Below are 17,954 nucleotides of genomic sequence, written 5' to 3'. Positions count from 1 at the left end.
AAACAAGAGGGATGGCAGTAGGCGACCTAGTGTGGGCACACAACTACAGCGAGGGTCCGACCTGGGTAACAGGGAAAATCCTAGAGATAACAGGACCAAAATCATATCTAGTAGAGATTGAGGATGGCCGGGTATGGAAGCGCCACATAGACCAGATAAGGAAACGCATAACCGGGAAATTAGAAACAGACGAAACAGGCCCTGACTACCCAACGAATGAATCCACAACTGACTCAAACCCGAGGCAAACGCGAGACTTATCTGAGTTCCAGGAGGTCCAGCGACGCCAACCGGTTCCTCCGGAAAACAACAGGGACGACTCGGCAAATAATCCAGGGCCGGATGGCCTAGAGGAGGAGCTGAGAGGAACGAACAGTCCCTCTGGTCAGCTCGACTCACTCCCAGAGAATGAGTTGTGCAGGTCCGAAAGAGTCAGGAGACGCCCAGTCTACTTGCGTGATTACGTTGAAAAATAACATGGTAATTTTATGTAAATAGTGGTAAAGTGTTTTCTGGGAGGGAAGGAGTGTAATGTATCTTTAAAAGTTTTGGCGGGAAAATAGCACGTTGCTGATTGGTTGAAGCCTCCAGCTAAACTGTATTTAAAGAGAGGTTTTTCCCAGCACTGGCTGCTGGGTTCACCATATAGTAAAGAGCTGTTGTCACTATCCTGGTCTCCTGCCTCGTTATTGCCCGAATCTAACAGTTGGGGTTTTTTCTGGAACGCTGAAAGTGTATTTGTTGTTGTTTTTTCTACTCTATGTGGTACCTAGATTTGAAAAGAACCAGGCTGCTGGTTCACCATGCATTTGAAGAATGCTCAGAAATATCAGCTAGTGTAAAATTTTGGTTGCACAAGCAATCATGGGGCCCCCTCAAATGGGATACTCGACCCCTCTGATCCACAAGATGCCTTGATTACCAGTTTGCTTCTGGGTCCAAAGTACTTTTAAAATCTTTCCTGGCATGGAGTTTGTGTCATTTGTGGGATTGTCTCTCCCCAATTAAATCTGCGCCTCCCATCAGATCCAGCAGAAGAGGTATGTTGTGGGTCCTGTTTGCTAAGGAGCTACATCTGGTGGGACCTTGGAGAATGGACCTTTCTGTCATGGTGCCCGCCCTATGGAATATCAACCCCACTGAAGTAATGCCAGCTCCATCCCTCTTTTTAATATCACTGTGAGTTTTGCTACTCACAGACATAAGACTGAGCTTGGGCAGGATAGTAGCATTTTGTCATCATAGACTCTATCTGCCTATTTTTTTTTCCATCTTCTTCCATCTTTAGCCAGCCACCATCTGAAGAGTCATCGGATGATGGGTATCCATTTGAACTTGATACAACATTCTGCCACCCTGGACAGTATTACCTCTCGTCGGCCTCTATCTCCTATTTATGCATTTATGCGATATTCAGCTTTGGAACTCTTGCGCCTGCGAGGTGCCCCCGCCTCGCAGGAATGGCCCGCTTCATTACCAAGGGCCGGCCTCAATGACGGGTCTTGGGACCCACAGAGGTGGCATGCGAAGAGAAAGAGCCTTTGGGTTTTTTTAGATAGGGCGTTTTTAAGGGGTGGGAGAGTTAGGGCGGGTGTTGGGGGTAACCCGTCGGGAGGGATACCAGTTCCTGCGTGTGCTCGCGGCGGTTATTTAATGGGTTCGGAGGTTATGGGGGGGATTGCATTCCTTTTTGTGAGGGTGGTTCTATTTGTACGGTAAGTGGGAGGGGCAGATATGGCGGAAGGGGGGGATCATATCATTTTGGGGGGGCGCGCGCTCGATGTTTGCAGGCGATCGCGCGCCCCAATCCCTCTGACTTTTCCCGTTTCCCGGATGGTCAAGACCCTCAGAGCCTGGGCCTTCGGCTTATGCTATGCAACGCACAGTCCGTGGTCAATAAGGCCCCCCTAATACATGATCTTATTCAGGGGGGTGCCGCGGATCTTATAGGCGTTACAGAAACCTGGTTGGGCACTGAAGGGGGCGTGCCCCTTGTGGAAATGTGCCCACCGGGTTTCCGTGCATTCAGGGTAGGGGTGGGGGGTGGCGGTTGTTATTAGAGAGAGTCTAGAGCCGAGGCAGACCACTGTACCTCAGATTGCCGGGTGTGAATCCCTCTTTGTGAAATGGGATCATAGGTGTCAGATGGGCTTGTTTGTCGCGTACCTGGCTCCTTGCTACGTGACAGCTGCCCTGCCCGAGCTCCTGGAGGTGCTTGCTGGAGTGGCAGTGGAGACCCCCAGATTTTTAGTCATGGGGGACTTCAACTTGCCATCTTCCGGTACATCATCGACAGCAGCTCGGGAATTCACGGCTTCCATGATGGCCTTGGACCTGACCCAAGTAGTTGACGGCCCCACTCACATTGGGGGAGGCACACTGGACTTGATTTTTATCTCTGGTCAGTGGTTGAAGGATCTGGTTTTGAGGGATGTAGTCACTGAACCTTTGTCATGGTCAGATCACTCTCTCCTTCGCCTGGACTTTCTGACCGCTACTCAACACCGCAGGGAGATGGAACCAATACGTTGGTTCCGTCCCAGGCACCTGATGGACCCGGAGAGGTTCCGGATGGAGCTTGGGCCGTTTCCTGAGGGTCTGGCTCACGGCACGGCTGAGGAACTAGTCGCGGCTAGGGCTTTAGACCATGTCGTGCCTTTGCGGCCTCTGACCCGGCGTAGATCCCAACCGGCTCCTTGGTTCTCCAAGGAGTTGAGGGGGATGAAACGCGGGAGAAGACGCCTAGAGAGTTCCTGGAGGTCCAGCCGTTCGGAAGCTGACCGGACACTAGTTAGGTCCTATAATAGGACCTACCTAGTGGCACTGAGGGAAGCGAGACATTGCTACGTCTCCTCCCTCATTGCGTCGGCAGATAACCGCCCGGCCACCCTGTTTCGGGTGACTCGTTCCCTTCTTCGCCAGGGGGAGCGGGATGACCCGCTGCAGGGACGCGCTGAGGAGTTTAACGGTTATCTATACGATAAAATCATTCAGCTTCGGGACGGTCTGGACCAAAATTGGGTGGATCCAGGTGGGATGTCGGAGAGCGGTCTTGTTGAGATTGTTTGGGATGAGTTTGACCCTGTGGCTCCCGAGGACATGGACAGGTTGCTGGGTAGGTTGAACGCCACCACGTGTTTACTGGACCCGTGCCCCTCCTGGTTGGTACTGGCCACTCAGGAGGTGACACGAGGCTGGCTCCAGGAGATTACGAACGCTTCTTTGGTGGAGGGGGTCTTTCCGGCCACCTTGAAAGAGGCGGTAGTGAGGCCCCTCCTCAAGAAGCCTTCCCTGGACCCAGCTGTCTTAGGTAATTATCGTCCGGTCTTCAACCTTCGCGGCGAAGGTTGTAGAGAGTGTGGTGGCATGTCAATTTCCCTGGCACCTGGATGAAACTGTCTATCTAGACCCGTTCCAGTCCGGCTTCCGGCCCGGATACAGTACTGAGACGGCTTTGGTCGCGTTGGTGGATGACCTCTGGAGGGCCAGGGATAGGGATTGTTCCTCTGCCCTGGTCCTGTTAGATCTCTCATCGGCTTTTGATACCATCGACCATGGTATCCTGCTGCACCGGTTGGAGGATTGGGGTGGGAGGCACCGTTTATCGGTAGTTCTCCTCCTATCTCTCCGATCGGTCTGAGCATTTTGTCATCATAGACTCTATCTGCCTATTTTTTTTTCCATCTTCTTCCATCTTTAGCCAGCCACCATCTGAAGAGTCATCGGATGATGGGTATCCATTTGAACTTGATACAACATTCTGCCACCCTGGACAGTATTACCTCTCGTCGGCCTCTATCTCCTATTTATGCATTTATGCGATATTCAGCTTTGGAACTCTTGCGCCTGCGAGGTGCCCCCGCCTCGCAGGAATGGCCCGCTTCATTACCAAGGGCCGGCCTCAATGACGGGTCTTGGGACCCACAGAGGTGGCATGCGAAGAGAAAGAGCCTTTGGGTTTTTTTAGATAGGGCGTTTTTAAGGGGTGGGAGAGTTAGGGCGGGTGTTGGGGGTAACCCGTCGGGAGGGATACCAGTTCCTGCGTGTGCTCGCGGCGGTTATTTAATGGGTTCGGAGGGTATGGGGGGGATTGCATTCCTTTTTGTGAGGGTGGTTCTATTTATGGTAAGTGGGAGGGGCAGATATGGCGGAAGGGGGGGATCATATCATTTTGGGGGGGCGCGCGCTCGATGTTTGCAGGCGATCGCGCGCCCCAATCCCTCTGACTTTTCCCGTTTCCCGGATGGTCAAGACCCTCAGAGCCTGGGCCTTCGGCTTATGCTATGCAACGCACAGTCCGTGGTCAATAAGGCCCCCCTAATACATGATCTTATTCAGGGGGGTGCCGCGGATCTTATAGGCGTTACAGAAACCTGGTTGGGCACTGAAGGGGGCGTGCCCCTTGTGGAAATGTGCCCACCGGGTTTCCGTGCATTCCAGGGTAGGGGTGGGGGGGTAGCGGTTGTTATTAGAGAGAGTCTAGAGCCGAGGGAGACCACTGTACCTCAGATTGCCGGGTGTGAATCCCTCTTTGTGAAATGGGATCATAGGTGTCAGATGGGCTTGTTTGTCGCGTACCTGGCTCCTTGCTACGTGACAGCTGCCCTGCCCGAGCTCCTGGAGGTGCTTGCTGGAGTGGCAGTGGAGACCCCCAGATTTTTAGTCATGGGGGACTTCAACTTGCCATCTTCCGGTACATCATCGACAGCAGCTCGGGAATTCACGGCTTCCATGATGGCCTTGGACCTGACCCAAGTAGTTGACGGCCCCACTCACATTGGGGGAGGCACACTGGACTTGATTTTTATCTCTGGTCAGTGGTTGAAGGATCTGGTTTTGAGGGATGTAGTCACTGAACCTTTGTCATGGTCAGATCACTCTCTCCTTCGCCTGGACTTTCTGACCGCTACTCAACACCGCAGGGAGATGGAACCAATACGTTGGTTCCGTCCCAGGCACCTGATGGACCCGGAGAGGTTCCGGATGGAGCTTGGGCGTTTCCTGAGGGTCTGGCTCACGGCACGGCTGAGGAACTAGTCGCGGCTAGGGCTTTAGACCATGTCGTGCCTTTGCGGCCCCTGACCCGGCGTAGATCCCAACCGGCTCCTTGGTTCTCCAAGGAGTTGAGGGGGATGAAACGCGGGAGAAGACGCCTAGAGAGTTCCTGGAGGTCCAGCTGCTCGAAGCTGACGGACACTAGTTAGGTCCTATAATAGGACCTACCTAGTGGCACTGAGGAAGCGAGACATTGCTACGCCTCCTCCCTCATTGCGCCGGCAGATAACCGCCCGCCACCCTGTTTCGGGTGACTCGTTCCCTTCTTCGCCAGGGGAGCGGGATGACCCGCTGCAGGGACGCGCTGAGGAGTTTAACGGTTATCTATACGATAAAATCATTCAGCTTCGGGACGGTCTGGACCAAAATTGGGTGGATCCAGGTGGGATGTCGGAGAGCGGTCTTGTTGAGATTGTTTGGGATGAGTTTGACCCTGTGGCTCCCGAGGACATGGACAGGTTGCTGGGTAGGTTGAACGCCACCACGTGTTTACTGGACCCGTGCCCCTCCTGGTTGGTACTGGCCACTCAGGAGGTGACACGAGGCTGGCTCCAGGAGATTACGAACGCTTCTTTGGTGGAGGGGGTCTTTCCGGCCACCTTGAAAGAGGCGGTAGTGAGGCCCCTCCTCAAGAAGCCTTCCCTGGACCCAGCTGTCTTAGGTAATTATCGTCCGGTCTTCAACCTTCGCTTCGCGGCGAAGGTTGTAGAGAGTGTGGTGGCATGTCAATTTCCCTGGCACCTGGATGAAACTGTCTATCTAGACCCGTTCCAGTCCGGCTTCCGGCCCGGATACAGTACTGAGACGGCTTTGGTCGCGTTGGTTGATGATCTCTGGAGGGCCAGGGATAGGGGTTGTTCCTCTGCCTTGGTCCTATTAGACCTCTCAGCGGCTTTCGATACCATCGACCATGGTATCCTGCTGCACCGGTTGGAGGGATTGGGGGTGGGAGGCACCGTTTATCGGTAGTTCTCCTCCTATCTCTCCGATCGGTCACAGACGGTGTTGACAGGGGGGCAGAGGTCGGCTCCGAGGCGCCTCACTTGTGGGGTGCCGCAGGGGTCGATCCTCTCGCCCCTTCTGTTCAACATCTATATGAAGCCGCTGGGTGAGATCATCAGTGGCTTCGGTGTGAGGTACCAGCTGTACGCTGATGACACCCAGCTGTACTTTTCCACACCGGGCCACCCCAACGAAGCTATCGAAGTGCTGTCCCGGTGTTTGGAGGCCGTACGGGTCTGGATGGGGAGAAACAGGCTCAAGCTCAATCCCTCCAAGACAGAGTGGCTGTGGATGCCGGCATCCCGGTACAGTCAGCTGAATCCACGGCTGACTGTCGGGGGCGAGTCACTGGCCCCGATGGAGAGGGTGCGCAACTTGGGCGTCCTCCTGGATGAACGGCTGTCTTTTGAAGATCATTTGACGGCCGTCTCCAGGAGAGCTTTTTACCAGGTTCGCCTGGTGCGCCAGTTGCGCCCCTTTCTAGACCGGGATGCCCTATGCATGGTCACTCACGCCCTCGTGACGTCTCGCCTGGATTACTGCAATGCTCTCTACATGGGGCTCCCCTTGAAGGGCATCCGGAGACTGCAGTTAGTTCAGAATGCGGCTGCGCGGGTTATAGAGTGAGCCCCTCGTGGCTCCCGTATGACACCTATCCTGCGCAGACTGCACTGGCTACCTGTGGCCTTCCGGGTGCGCTTCAAGGTTTTGGTAACCACCTTTAAAGCGCTCCATGGCATAGGGCCGGGTTACTTACGGGATCGTCTACTGCTACCGAATACCTCTCACCGGCCCGTGCGCTCTCACAGAGAGGGACTCCTCAGGGTGCCGTCAGCTAGGCAGTGTCGTCTGGCGACGCCCAGGGGAAGGGCCTTCTCTGTGGGGGCTCCCACCCTCTGGAACGAACTCCCCCCAGGACTCCGTCAACTTCCAGACCTCCGAACCTTCCGTCGCGAGCTTAAAACACACTTATTTATCTGCGCAGGACTGGACTAGTTTTTAAATTTTATAGGGGTTTTAATTGGTTTTAATATTTATACTATTTTTAATAATTTGGCTTTTTGAATAAGTTTCTTAATGGTTTTCTTAATTTGTATATATATGTTTTTTATTTGCCTGTGAACCGCCCTGAGTCCTTCGGGAGATAGGGCGGTATACAAATACGAATAATAAATAAATAAATAATAAATAAATAAATAAATAAATAAATAAATAAATAAATAAATAAATAAATAAATAAATTTGTAATAAGTTTTTTAACTGATGTTTTATGTTGTATTTCTTGGTATACTTTTATCTGGCTGTGAACCGCCCTGAGTCCCTAGGGAGATAGGGCGGTATAAAAATACGAAAAATAAATAAATAAATAAATAATAAGATGACTGGAGGAGCTTTTCTTCTTTTTTTTGCCTTGTTAAGATATTTTTATTTATTTATTTATTTTATTTATTTTTATTTTTGTCACACAGTATATATAAGCATAAGTATGAAATAACTATACGATATATAAGCATATATATGAGTATGAGTAGGTAATAACTGTATTAATTGGATATAACAAAAGGAAACAATAGGACAGGAACGATAGACACGTTTGTGTTCTTATGCAGGCCCCTTACAGACCTCATAGGAACGGGGTGAGGTCAATAGTAGACAGTTTTTGGTTGAAGCTTTGGGGATTTTGGGAAAAGACCACAGAGTCAGGTAGTGTATTCCAAGCATTAACAATTCTATTACTGAAGTCATATTTTCTGAAATCAAGATTGGAGCAGTTAACATTAAGCTTAAATCTATTGTGTGCTCGTATATTGTTGCAATTGAAGCTGAAGTAGTCTTTAACAGGAAGGACATTGCAATAGATGATTCTATGAGTTAAACTCAGGTCATGTCGAAGGCAGCGGAGTTCTAAGTTTTCTAAACCCAGGATTTCAAGTCTGGTGGCATAAGGTATTTTGTTGTATTCGGAGGAGTGGAGAACTTTTCTTGTAAAGTATTTCTGGACACGTTCAATTGTACTGATGTCTGAAATGTGGTATGGGTTCCAGACAGTCGAGCTGTATTCAAGAATTGGTCTAGCAAATATTTTATATGCTCTGGTTAGTAGTGTAGAGTTTTTGGAGAAGAAGCTACGCAAGATTAGGTTTACAACTCTTAGAGCCTTTTTTGCTATGTATTTGCAGTGGGCTTTGGCCCACTTTGTAACAGTGTTGTATAGTGTAGTATGGATTGGTTCAGTTGTACATACATTTGTTATCCAGTTAATAAAAGGTAAATTTAGGTCACCCAGGAAGATGAGAGGATATGGGCAAGAGGTAGCCCATGTTAGCAGTGTGGTTAACTTATTTGCGTGATCGATGTCGTAGTCAGGTGCTCTGTAGCATAGTAAGAATCTAAGTGTGGTGTTAATGGACAAGTCGCATACAATAGTTTCAGGAAGAGAAAGTTTATGTGCAACTTGAATATTTTTTAGGTTCAGTGATTTTTTGTAAAAGATAGCCACTCCACCACCTCTGCGGTTTTCACGATCTGATCAAAAAACTTGATATTCTTTGTTTGAAATAATGGAGTTAGGGAGGGATGAGTTTAGCCATGTTTCACAAACAAATATAATATCAAATGTACTATTGTTTAACAATAGGATAAATTCAGATAATTTGTTTACAATACTTCTTGCATTTATTAATTTACATTTGAGACCTGCAGTGTTTGTTGTAGAAGAGGTAAGGGGCGTGCATACCTAGTTTTGATTGATAGTTGATTGAGGGTTATGAACAACAGGTGGTTGAAGGAAGATTGGTTGAGCATTGAGTGGTTGTTCATTGGATGATTGGAGGTTTTGTACGGGTAGTAGGGTGTTAGTTGGTTGTTCTATAGTTGATTGAACGGGTGGTTGGATGTTTCGATTGACAGATGGATGGATGCCTTGATTGATGGATTGTTTGATGTTTTGATTGAAGTGAGGTTGAGTGATGGCTATTTGATTGTAGGATTTTCTTTTTATGCAGTCAGCACGGTAGTCAATTTAAAGGTTGGTTTCACCTTCTTCTTGTCGTTGTTTGAGTTCAGAACGAAGCTCACGGGATCTAATACGTTGTAGGAATGATAGGTCTGGTCTAGCTCTGAGTTTGTTAAAGCTGAGATTGTTTCTGGCTATTGTGTTCATAGTATAGATGAAATTTCTTTTGCTGGTTTCATTTTTGCATATGACTCTACAGAATTTAGGCGCCACTGAACCATCACTGTATTTGAATTCAGGTCCATCTCTGGAGACTTCGGTTATTTCACTACGGTTGAAGGTTGAAAGTTTGTAATTTGAAATGATGGTACGTATTTTATCAATATCTGGTTCATTTGTAATATCTAGTCCAAATAATATAGCATTTTGACGCTTTTGTTCTCTCTCAATTGTATCTTTTACTAGCATTGCTACATTGTTTGGTTGGTTGATAGATGTTTTTGGTTTAGTTTGTGTAGAAGGCAATGTTTGTTGGTTTCGGAAATGTTTTTGATCAGTTGTGATTCCATTATGCTGGGAACGCTGCTTAAATGAGGTTTGCCATCCGAGATAAGAGTGCTACCCACAGGAGCATATAAAGAGATTGTATAATGTGTTGCTTGAAATAGATTCGGAAAAGGATTTGGTAAAGGACTGTATGATAAAATGGGCACAGAATATTCAGGAACCAATAATGTTGGAAACATGGGAGAAAATCTGGGTTAGAAATGTTAAGTTTACACAAGCACAGAATTTAAGGGAAAATTTTTATAAGATGTTTTATAGATGGCACTTAGATCCCAAAAAATTATCATGTATGTATCCTAATATCCAAGCGAAATGTTGGAGGTGTGATTGTGATGATGCTACATATTTTCATATTTGGTGGACTTGCAAGAAAATTAAGGTCTTTTGGATAAGAATTTGGTGGATTATTCAAAATGTACTGAAGAAGAAGATAAAGTTCCTGCCACAATTTTTCCTTTTGGGAATTATAACGGATTGTACAGGGATTGAGACTAAATTGATTCTGAATTTAATAACAGCAGCAAGACTGTTGATTGGACAATATTGGAAGAAAGAAGAGGTACCTACAATAGAAGAATGGATACTGAAAGTCATTAATTTGGCTGAGATGGCTAAAATCTCAGCTTTTTTAAAAGACAGTACGCAGGAAAGATATTTAATTGAATGGAAAAAATGGATTGATTATTTACAAAACAGATATCAGATTAAGAAATATCAGATTGCCTTTGAATAATTAGAAAGTTATTTTAGGTAATGGGAGGGGTTGGGAGATGAAAAGCTTTGGATGAGGTTAATTGGATTGGAAGGAAAATTTTATTCTATGTTTGGTTTAAGGGAGGGGGAAGGGTTTTTGGGAGGAGGGGAAAATGTTTGTTGGCGAAAATGTCTTTGTTTTTTTTTTAAACTTTTTCAATAAAAAAAAAAGAGTGCTACCCACATTCCAAAATGAATGAACAACAAAATGTTAACCCTTCATAAACCCTTCATTGGAGGGTCTTCAAGTCCTACCCATCTCCCAGGCATTGGGCAGGGGTCACTTGATCCCCTTAGGCACTTGATCCCCAACTATGATATTTGTTTTTCCTTGAATATGTTTTGATTCTCATCCAAGAAGCTTCTTCAGTTCTGACAGGTCTCTCACCTCTGGCACATCAAGGATACTGGGGAGTGTTTGTACAGTTTAGTATCAATATGTGGAGGGGGTTTATTGTATTCCTAGCACTGTTGCCTTTTCTTCCCACCCCACCCCACCCCACCTGAGGCCGGCATATAACACTTCTCAATGGCTTCACCGAGATGATCAAAAATAGAGGAAAGACTTGGAGCCCATGGCATGTCACATCAGAGATCGACGGTGGCTCCCACCTCATAATGATTTGGAGGTCCTTCAAGGCCTACCCTTCTCCCAGGCATTGGGCAGGGGTGACTGGATCCCCTTAGGCACTTGATCCCCAACTATGACACGTTTACGTTGTGGACAAGATTTGCAAACTATTGTTCTTGTAATGTGTATTTATTGTTCTCTTTCTATGCAATGTGGTGCCCGTACAGAGTTGAACAGACCTAGGATGTTCCTAAATCAAATTAAATGATTTTTTTAAAAAACAAAAATTCCCACTCAGCCCCAGTGCCCACCTAGGTGATCTCTGGTGTAATCACCAACATTTGCACCCAGGATTGAGAGAGCTTGAGAACAGCCTTCAGAGTCAACTGTTGACTCAAGATGTTTCTTCTTTCAGGTGGGCATGATGGAGAAGGGACCTTCCATCTTTCACCCCAAATCCCCCTCTTGTCTTTCAAGACATCTTCCTCTTCCTCTCAGTTTGCTCCAGAAAGTAGAAAGGGAGGGGAGGAGTAGGGTTGGACTCTGAGGTTTCACTGAGGAAACACTCGGTTGTGGGTTTCTCCTCTTTCTTTACCCTGTCTGAATGTAAAGTTATTACCCAGTTAGCCAATCCAAGCCATGATTCAACAAGGATTGAACCTATTCCTGCTCATCCCAGCATCACTGCCTGCTGGATCCTGGAGGAAGACTCTCTACCTGAGGGTTTTCTGAAAGGAATGTTCAGTTTTGAGGGGGAAATTAATAAATCAAAACACTTGAATTGAATGCTGACCTTTATTCAATTCTCAAACTACAGAACTAGCAGAATGAAACTTAGAGAACAAGAGAAAAGGAAAGAATGATGCGGTGTCAAAGAGAGCAGGGGGGGATGGGGATTATGGACCATCTGGTGGTAAAGGCCAGAAGCGTAAATTTTCAAGGATGGCCCATGATGGTTGAGGGCAAACTTCAAGGAATTGAGCCACTTGCAGAACTACCAGTTGCACTTGTCAAATGCGCAATACATAACTTTCTCATTTTCTCCTGGATCAGCGCAGGTATCAGTGCATCCCTTGACGATCCTGGATACTTTGAAGGAAGCACAAAGCAGAATGATTATTTTTTAAAAAAAATACCAACGAACAGATCTGTGGCCATTCCTGAACAAAATGGCAAACCCACTTTTAACACATTTATACATTCGCTCCCAATAGGAAGGAAAACCTCCTTCCTCCTCTACTTAATCCCCAGGAGTAAATGAATAAAGAAGATATTTCTGGGGAAGTCCCGTGTTTTGACATGACTCAGGGGCAATTCCACCTTTCTTGGATGTTTCATGGCTTCATCCAATTTCCCTCAATTCCAGAAGAAACCCGCAGCTCTCCCAGCATTTCCCTCCCCCTTTCTCTAAAGAAGGTTTCCCCCTCCAGTCTGGGCTGCTTCTGGGATGGATGGGGCTCCCCAGTCCAAGCCCCCCCCCCCACCCCCCTTTCCTTGCATTCCTTAAAGCAGCGGTTCTCAACCTGTGGGTAGCGACCCCGTTAAGGGTCGAATGACAATTTGCCAGGGGTCACCTAAGACCATCGGAAATATGGGAAGTATACTTGCGAGTTGAAGAATTGCGCTCCCATGGTTGACTCCACAAGCCAGCTGCAGGCTCTTCAAATCGCTATCCGAATTCGGCTTCAGGCGCGATGAATTAAAAAAAGAGAGAAATCTTTGCTCTGATGTCTCCCTCTCAAGCCAGCTGCAATCGCTCCCAATCGCTAGCCTAATCTGGCTTCAGGTGCCATAAACTTAATAGGGGAGGAGTCTTCGCTTTAATGCCTCCGTCCTCAAGACAATCACAAGCAGTTCAGATCACTAGCCAATACGGCTTTGGGCGCGATAAATTCAAAAAAACTGTTTGCCGCTTTTTTTCCCCTTCTGTGGCTGCTGAGGCGCGCTGAGATCGGTTGGGGTCGCCACATCGTGGGGAATTGTATTAAAGGGGTCGCAGCACTATAAAGGTTGAGAACCACTGCCTTAGAGTGTCCGGCAACAAGCCGTGACCTCAGGGGAACCCGGGCAGGGCACAGACAGGTCCTATGTGACCTCCAACTCTCAGGTGCATTTGGGAGCTCTAGTTTGGGTTCAAGAAGAAAAACAGTGAGAAAAGCTAAGAACTCTGCTTACTGATGATACCAGTTCTATTCTCTCTTCTAAAGCAGAACTGCCCATCTGGACACTTCGCAAAGGTCCTACATAATCTTCCAGTGCAAGAGTGACATTCCATGGTGTCTCCTGGATGAAAGATATAAGATATAGAAATATTACTTTGATATTTTTTTTCTGATCTTGTAATCTTACGACATATTAAATGATAGATCTTTTCGTACTAAGTCAGCTGTGAAAATTTCCCTAGAAAGATCAAATGGTCTAGAAATAGGAAACCTGAGTTCTAGTCCCACCTTAGGCATGAAAGCCAATCTGGGTGACTCTGGGCCAATTACCAGGAGATAGTGAGTTCTAGTCCCACCATAGGCATAAAAGACAACTTAGCGACTTTGGACTATTCATCCTCTCTCTCTGCCCATCCTACCTCACAGGGTTGTTGCTGTGGGGAAAATAGGAAAAAGGAGTATGAGTGTCAGCTTTGGAAGCCATACTAGGCCGAAAGCTTCCACACGCTGCCACTTTCTCCTCTCTGGGAAAAGAGGGGAGGGGATGATAGTACAAGGGATGACCTTGTAGTACAATGTGAACCGCTCCAATCTTGATTGCACAAAATATGACTTCAGTAACAGAGTTGTTAATGCCTGGAATGCACTACCTGACTCTGTGGTCTCTTCCCAAAATCCCCAAAGCTTTAACAAAAAACTATCTACTGTTGACCTCACCCCATTCCTAAGAGGTCTGTAAGGGGCGTGCATAAGAGCACCAAGGTGGCTACCCTTCCTGTCCTAATGTTCCCTTTGATTGTATCCAATTTCATATAGCTATCACATACTTATAATTATATTTATGCTTATACATTGTATAGTTATTTCATGCTTATGCTTATATATACTGTTGTGACAAATAAATAAATAAATAAATAAATAAATAAATAAATAAATAAATAAATAAAATTAGACATAACAACATTCTTCCTGCCGGTCAAGGTCAGGCTGGGCTCGCACCTGGAGAAGGAGTGGCCGGAGTGATGTTTCGACATGGGATGGTTGAGGATTGGAGCATGTGACCGGGAGAGGCGCCATGAAGATGGGGATTTTGGGGTTTGTATTACTGAGGGAGGAACCCGGATCCCCAGATTCAGATTTCAACCAACTGTGCCAGATTACCTATGCTAATAAAAGATCTTTGAAAGATGTTTTGCTTCAGAGTCTTTTCTGCAAGAAGGGTTTTCTGGAACGCTGACATTAATCCGAATCTCCTTTAGAGCAGAGCAGCACCCCCACAAGTGGGGCTGTCAGGGGTGCTGGGCCCCAGCATCCACCAAAAGCCTTGGGTGGTGCAAAGACTCAGCAAAGATGGAAGGGAAGGGAGAAGTCCCGGAGGGGAGCATTGGGCATGGACGCTTGGGGATTTATCGACACCAGATTCTCTCCATCAGAAGAAGTGATACCAGGCCTCGAAACTGCAGGACCAGCTCGAGAGCTTGGAGCACAGCCCAAGGGATCAGATTCCTGGAAAAGTTGCCAGTCCGACCCAACGCCTGAAAGGGGACCAGAGGTAAGATCTCCGGAGGAGCATGCTAATCCCTGCCTAGTGAAGTCATCCCCACCCACTACCTTCCAAACCCAATGGAGAGCAGGACAAGCTGTGGGATCTGGAGATTCGAGGGAATGGAGTCTCCCAGATCCCAGTCCCTAACAGGTCTCACGGAGAGTTTTGAACGGTTGGGAGTGGGAAGCTATGTACCTCCTTCCCACCCTCCTCAAACAAAGTGGAGCTTTGCCACAATGAGGTTTCTTTGCTCCCTTGGGTCATTACAAAACTAAATAGCAATAGTATGGTTTATACCGCTTCACATTGCTTTTCTAGCCCTCTCTAAGCAGTTTAGGTGTCAGCCTCTTGTCCCCAACAATCTGGGTCCTCATTTTATCAACCCCGGAAGGATGGAAGGCTGAGTCAACCTTGAGCCTGGTGAGAATCGAACTGCTGGCAGTGGGCAGAATTAGCATGCAATACTGCATTCTAACAGGAGGGAGGGAGGGAGGGAGGGAGGGAGGGAAGGAAGGAAGGAAGGAAGGAAGGAAGGAAGGAAGGAAGGAAGGAAGGAAGGAAGGAAGGAAGGAAGGAAGGAAAATAGCACTTAGACTTATATACAGCTTCCCAGTGCTTTACAGCCCTCTCTAAGCAGTTTACAGAGTCAGCCTCTTGCCCCCAACAATCTGGGTCCTCATTTTATCAACCCCGGAAGGATGGAAGGCTGAGTCAACCTTGAGCCTGGTGAGAATCGAACTGCTGGCAGTGGGCAGAATTAGCATGCAATACTACATTCTAACAGGAGGGAGGGAGGAAGGGAGGGAGGGAGGGAAGGAAGGAAGGAAGGAAGGAAGGAAGGAAGGAAGGAAGGAAGGAAGGAAGGAAAATAGCACTTAGACTTATATACAGCTTCACGTTGCTTTACAGCCCTCTCTAAGCAGTTTACAGAGTCAGCCTCTTGCCCCCAACAATCTGGCTCCTCATTTTATCAACGTCAGAAGGATGGGAGGCCAAGTCAACCTTGAGTGGGTGAGAATCGAACTACCAAACTGCAGGCAGCCGTCAGTAAGCAGAATTAGCCTGCAATACTGCATTTTAACCACTGTGCCATAATAGCTGGGATAAAAGCTGCGATTAAAAAAAAAACAAAAACCTAACCTCTTCTGAAACAGGCCATAAAATAAAAGCAAATGGAAACCTAATTGGCTAGTCTCTGTTGGTGAATCCTAGGATGGGAGACCCCCAAGGTTGTATGATAGTTTGAGGGGTCTCAGAAATCCCAGCAGCAAAAACCAATCTCAGGTTTGATGTTGAAGAATGTCCAGGAGGCCTCACTGGTCATCTTTGACTTCCCATCCGAAACGCTGAATGATGGCAAAGCCAGAGAGAGGGGAACAGAAACATTTTTCATCTCATTCCCTGGAGTAATCCCATGGCAGAACTCACTACGCAAAGGAACCTCTCCTTTCAGAGGCAGTCTATCCCAGACTGCCAGCCTTGAACAGCCACTGTCTCAGCTATGGGATTCCTGTCAGATGGAGAATTCTATTCTCCCCCTGAAGGCTCCCGTGGACCTTCCTTAAACAGAGCAAAACAGTGAGAAAGTCCCAACAACAGGATGGGCCACAACTACCGTACCTCCCTCTTCCCCCTTGTTTCTGGGTTTGATTGCCACCCAAGATCAAACCTTGGTAGCATTACCTAAGTCCAGGCACACGAATGTCACCACCCCCAAGGCCAGCAGCAGAGTTTTCATCTTGCGATCTTCTCTGGAGCCTTCAAAGTGTCGCCCAGGATGGAAGGAGACACTTCTTTATACCCCTCTGAGATGGGGTGGGTGGGTGGGGGTGGATAGCTAGGATTAAGAGAGAAGAAAGGGGAGATTCAGGAGTAAAAGGAAGGGCTGGGGGTGTTGCCTTTTTGCCACCGATACCGAAAGAGATGCCAGATCAGATCAGGTGAAGAACCAACCAGTTCCTGTCTTCAAGGAAAATTCTACTGTTCTGTGTGCAAAAAGCTGTTTAGCATGAAAAGGTACTACCTCGAATACAAACATGGTTGTGTTGCAACTGTGAACTTTTTTTAAACAAGGAACCAAATGAGATAATGCCACTTCCCTGTTCACGGCTTATTCCCGGAAGTATGCTTAGGGACAATACAATAATAATTGTATTATTATTAATAAACCAGATCAGATCAGGTGAAGAACCAACCAGTCAAACACTACCTTGCAAAACCTGGGCACCTGGACAATTGGTGTCTCTTCCTCTATTTATACAAGTTTATACAATCCTTACATATTGCAAAATTAAACAAAATATATCTCTGCAAAGTACAGCTCCTTCTTATTTCTTATTTGTAGTTCAGTTAACCAAGTGGGCAATTTCTCTGAGTCTTCTAACCTCTCAGGTTGTGACTGTGGATCTGGCTTCACTCAAGAAACATGGCTTCCTTTGAGCAGATCTGAGCATGAGTGGTTCTCTCTAAAACTAGCCTGTGGACCAAAGGATTCTCAAGATCCAAAAGTCAGGATAGACAAGGAAGACGGATAGAGGGTTGGTCAGACATGGCAGGAGGGTTTCTGGTACAAAACTACCACCAGGAACCTCATTCCAAAAGATGCCTTGAGTCATAGGTCAACAACGAGAGAGTCCATACCTTATGCTACCAGACTCCAAATTTTGAGGTTAGACAGCTTAGAATAGAATAGAATAGAATAGAATAGAATAGAATAGAATAGAATAGAATAGAATAGAATAGAATAGAATAGAATAGAATTTTTTTATTGGCCAAGTGTGATTGAACACACAAGGAATTTGTCTTGGTGCATATGCTCTCAGTGTACATAAAAGAAAAGATACCTTCATCAAGGTACAACATTTACAACACAAATGATGGTCAATATATCAATATAAATCATAAGGATTACCAGCAACAAAGTTACAGTCATACAGTCATAAGTGGAAAGAGATTGGTGATGGGAACAATGAGAAGATTAATAGTAGTGCAGATTTAGTAAATAGTTTGACAGTGTTGAGGGAATTATTTTTTTAGCAGAGTGATGGCCTTCGGGAAAAAACTGTTCTTGTGTCTAGTTGTTCTGGTGTGCAGTGCTCTATAGCGTCGTTTTGAGGGTAGGAGTTGAAACAGTTTATGTCCAGGATGTGAGGGATCTGTAAATATTTTCACGGCCCTCTTCTTGATTCGTGCAGTATACAGGTCCTCAATGGAAGGCAGGTTGGTAGCAATTATTTTTTCTGCAGTTCTAATTATCCTCTGAAGTCTGTGTCTTTCTTGTTGGGTTGCAGAACCAAACCAGTTATAGAGGTGCAAATGACAGACTCAATTCCTCTGTACAAC

The 17,954-nt window shown here is 46.7% G+C and overlaps 1 protein-coding gene across 1 annotated transcript; it reads right to left on the bottom strand.

Moving 5' to 3' along the window:
- Positions 1 to 11,768: 11,768 nt before the first annotated feature.
- Positions 11,769 to 16,397, bottom strand: LOC131194163 (toxin 3FTx-Dis4-like). Its single transcript, XM_058174882.1, has 3 exons — positions 16,296 to 16,397; positions 13,071 to 13,187; positions 11,769 to 11,993 (listed from the first exon to the last, which is right to left on the bottom strand). Exons 1-3 carry the CDS (start codon positions 16,348 to 16,350, stop codon positions 11,899 to 11,901), a joined length of 267 nt encoding a protein of 88 aa, XP_058030865.1. The 5' UTR covers positions 16,351 to 16,397; the 3' UTR covers positions 11,769 to 11,898.
- Positions 16,398 to 17,954: the final 1,557 nt, after the last annotated feature.

Source organism: Ahaetulla prasina, chromosome 3 (assembly GCF_028640845.1).
Source record: "Ahaetulla prasina isolate Xishuangbanna chromosome 3, ASM2864084v1, whole genome shotgun sequence".
Taxonomy (NCBI): domain Eukaryota; kingdom Metazoa; phylum Chordata; class Lepidosauria; order Squamata; family Colubridae; genus Ahaetulla; species Ahaetulla prasina.
The sequence above is the reverse complement of the archived record's forward strand: the minus strand, read 5'-3'. Positions and strand labels throughout refer to the sequence as shown.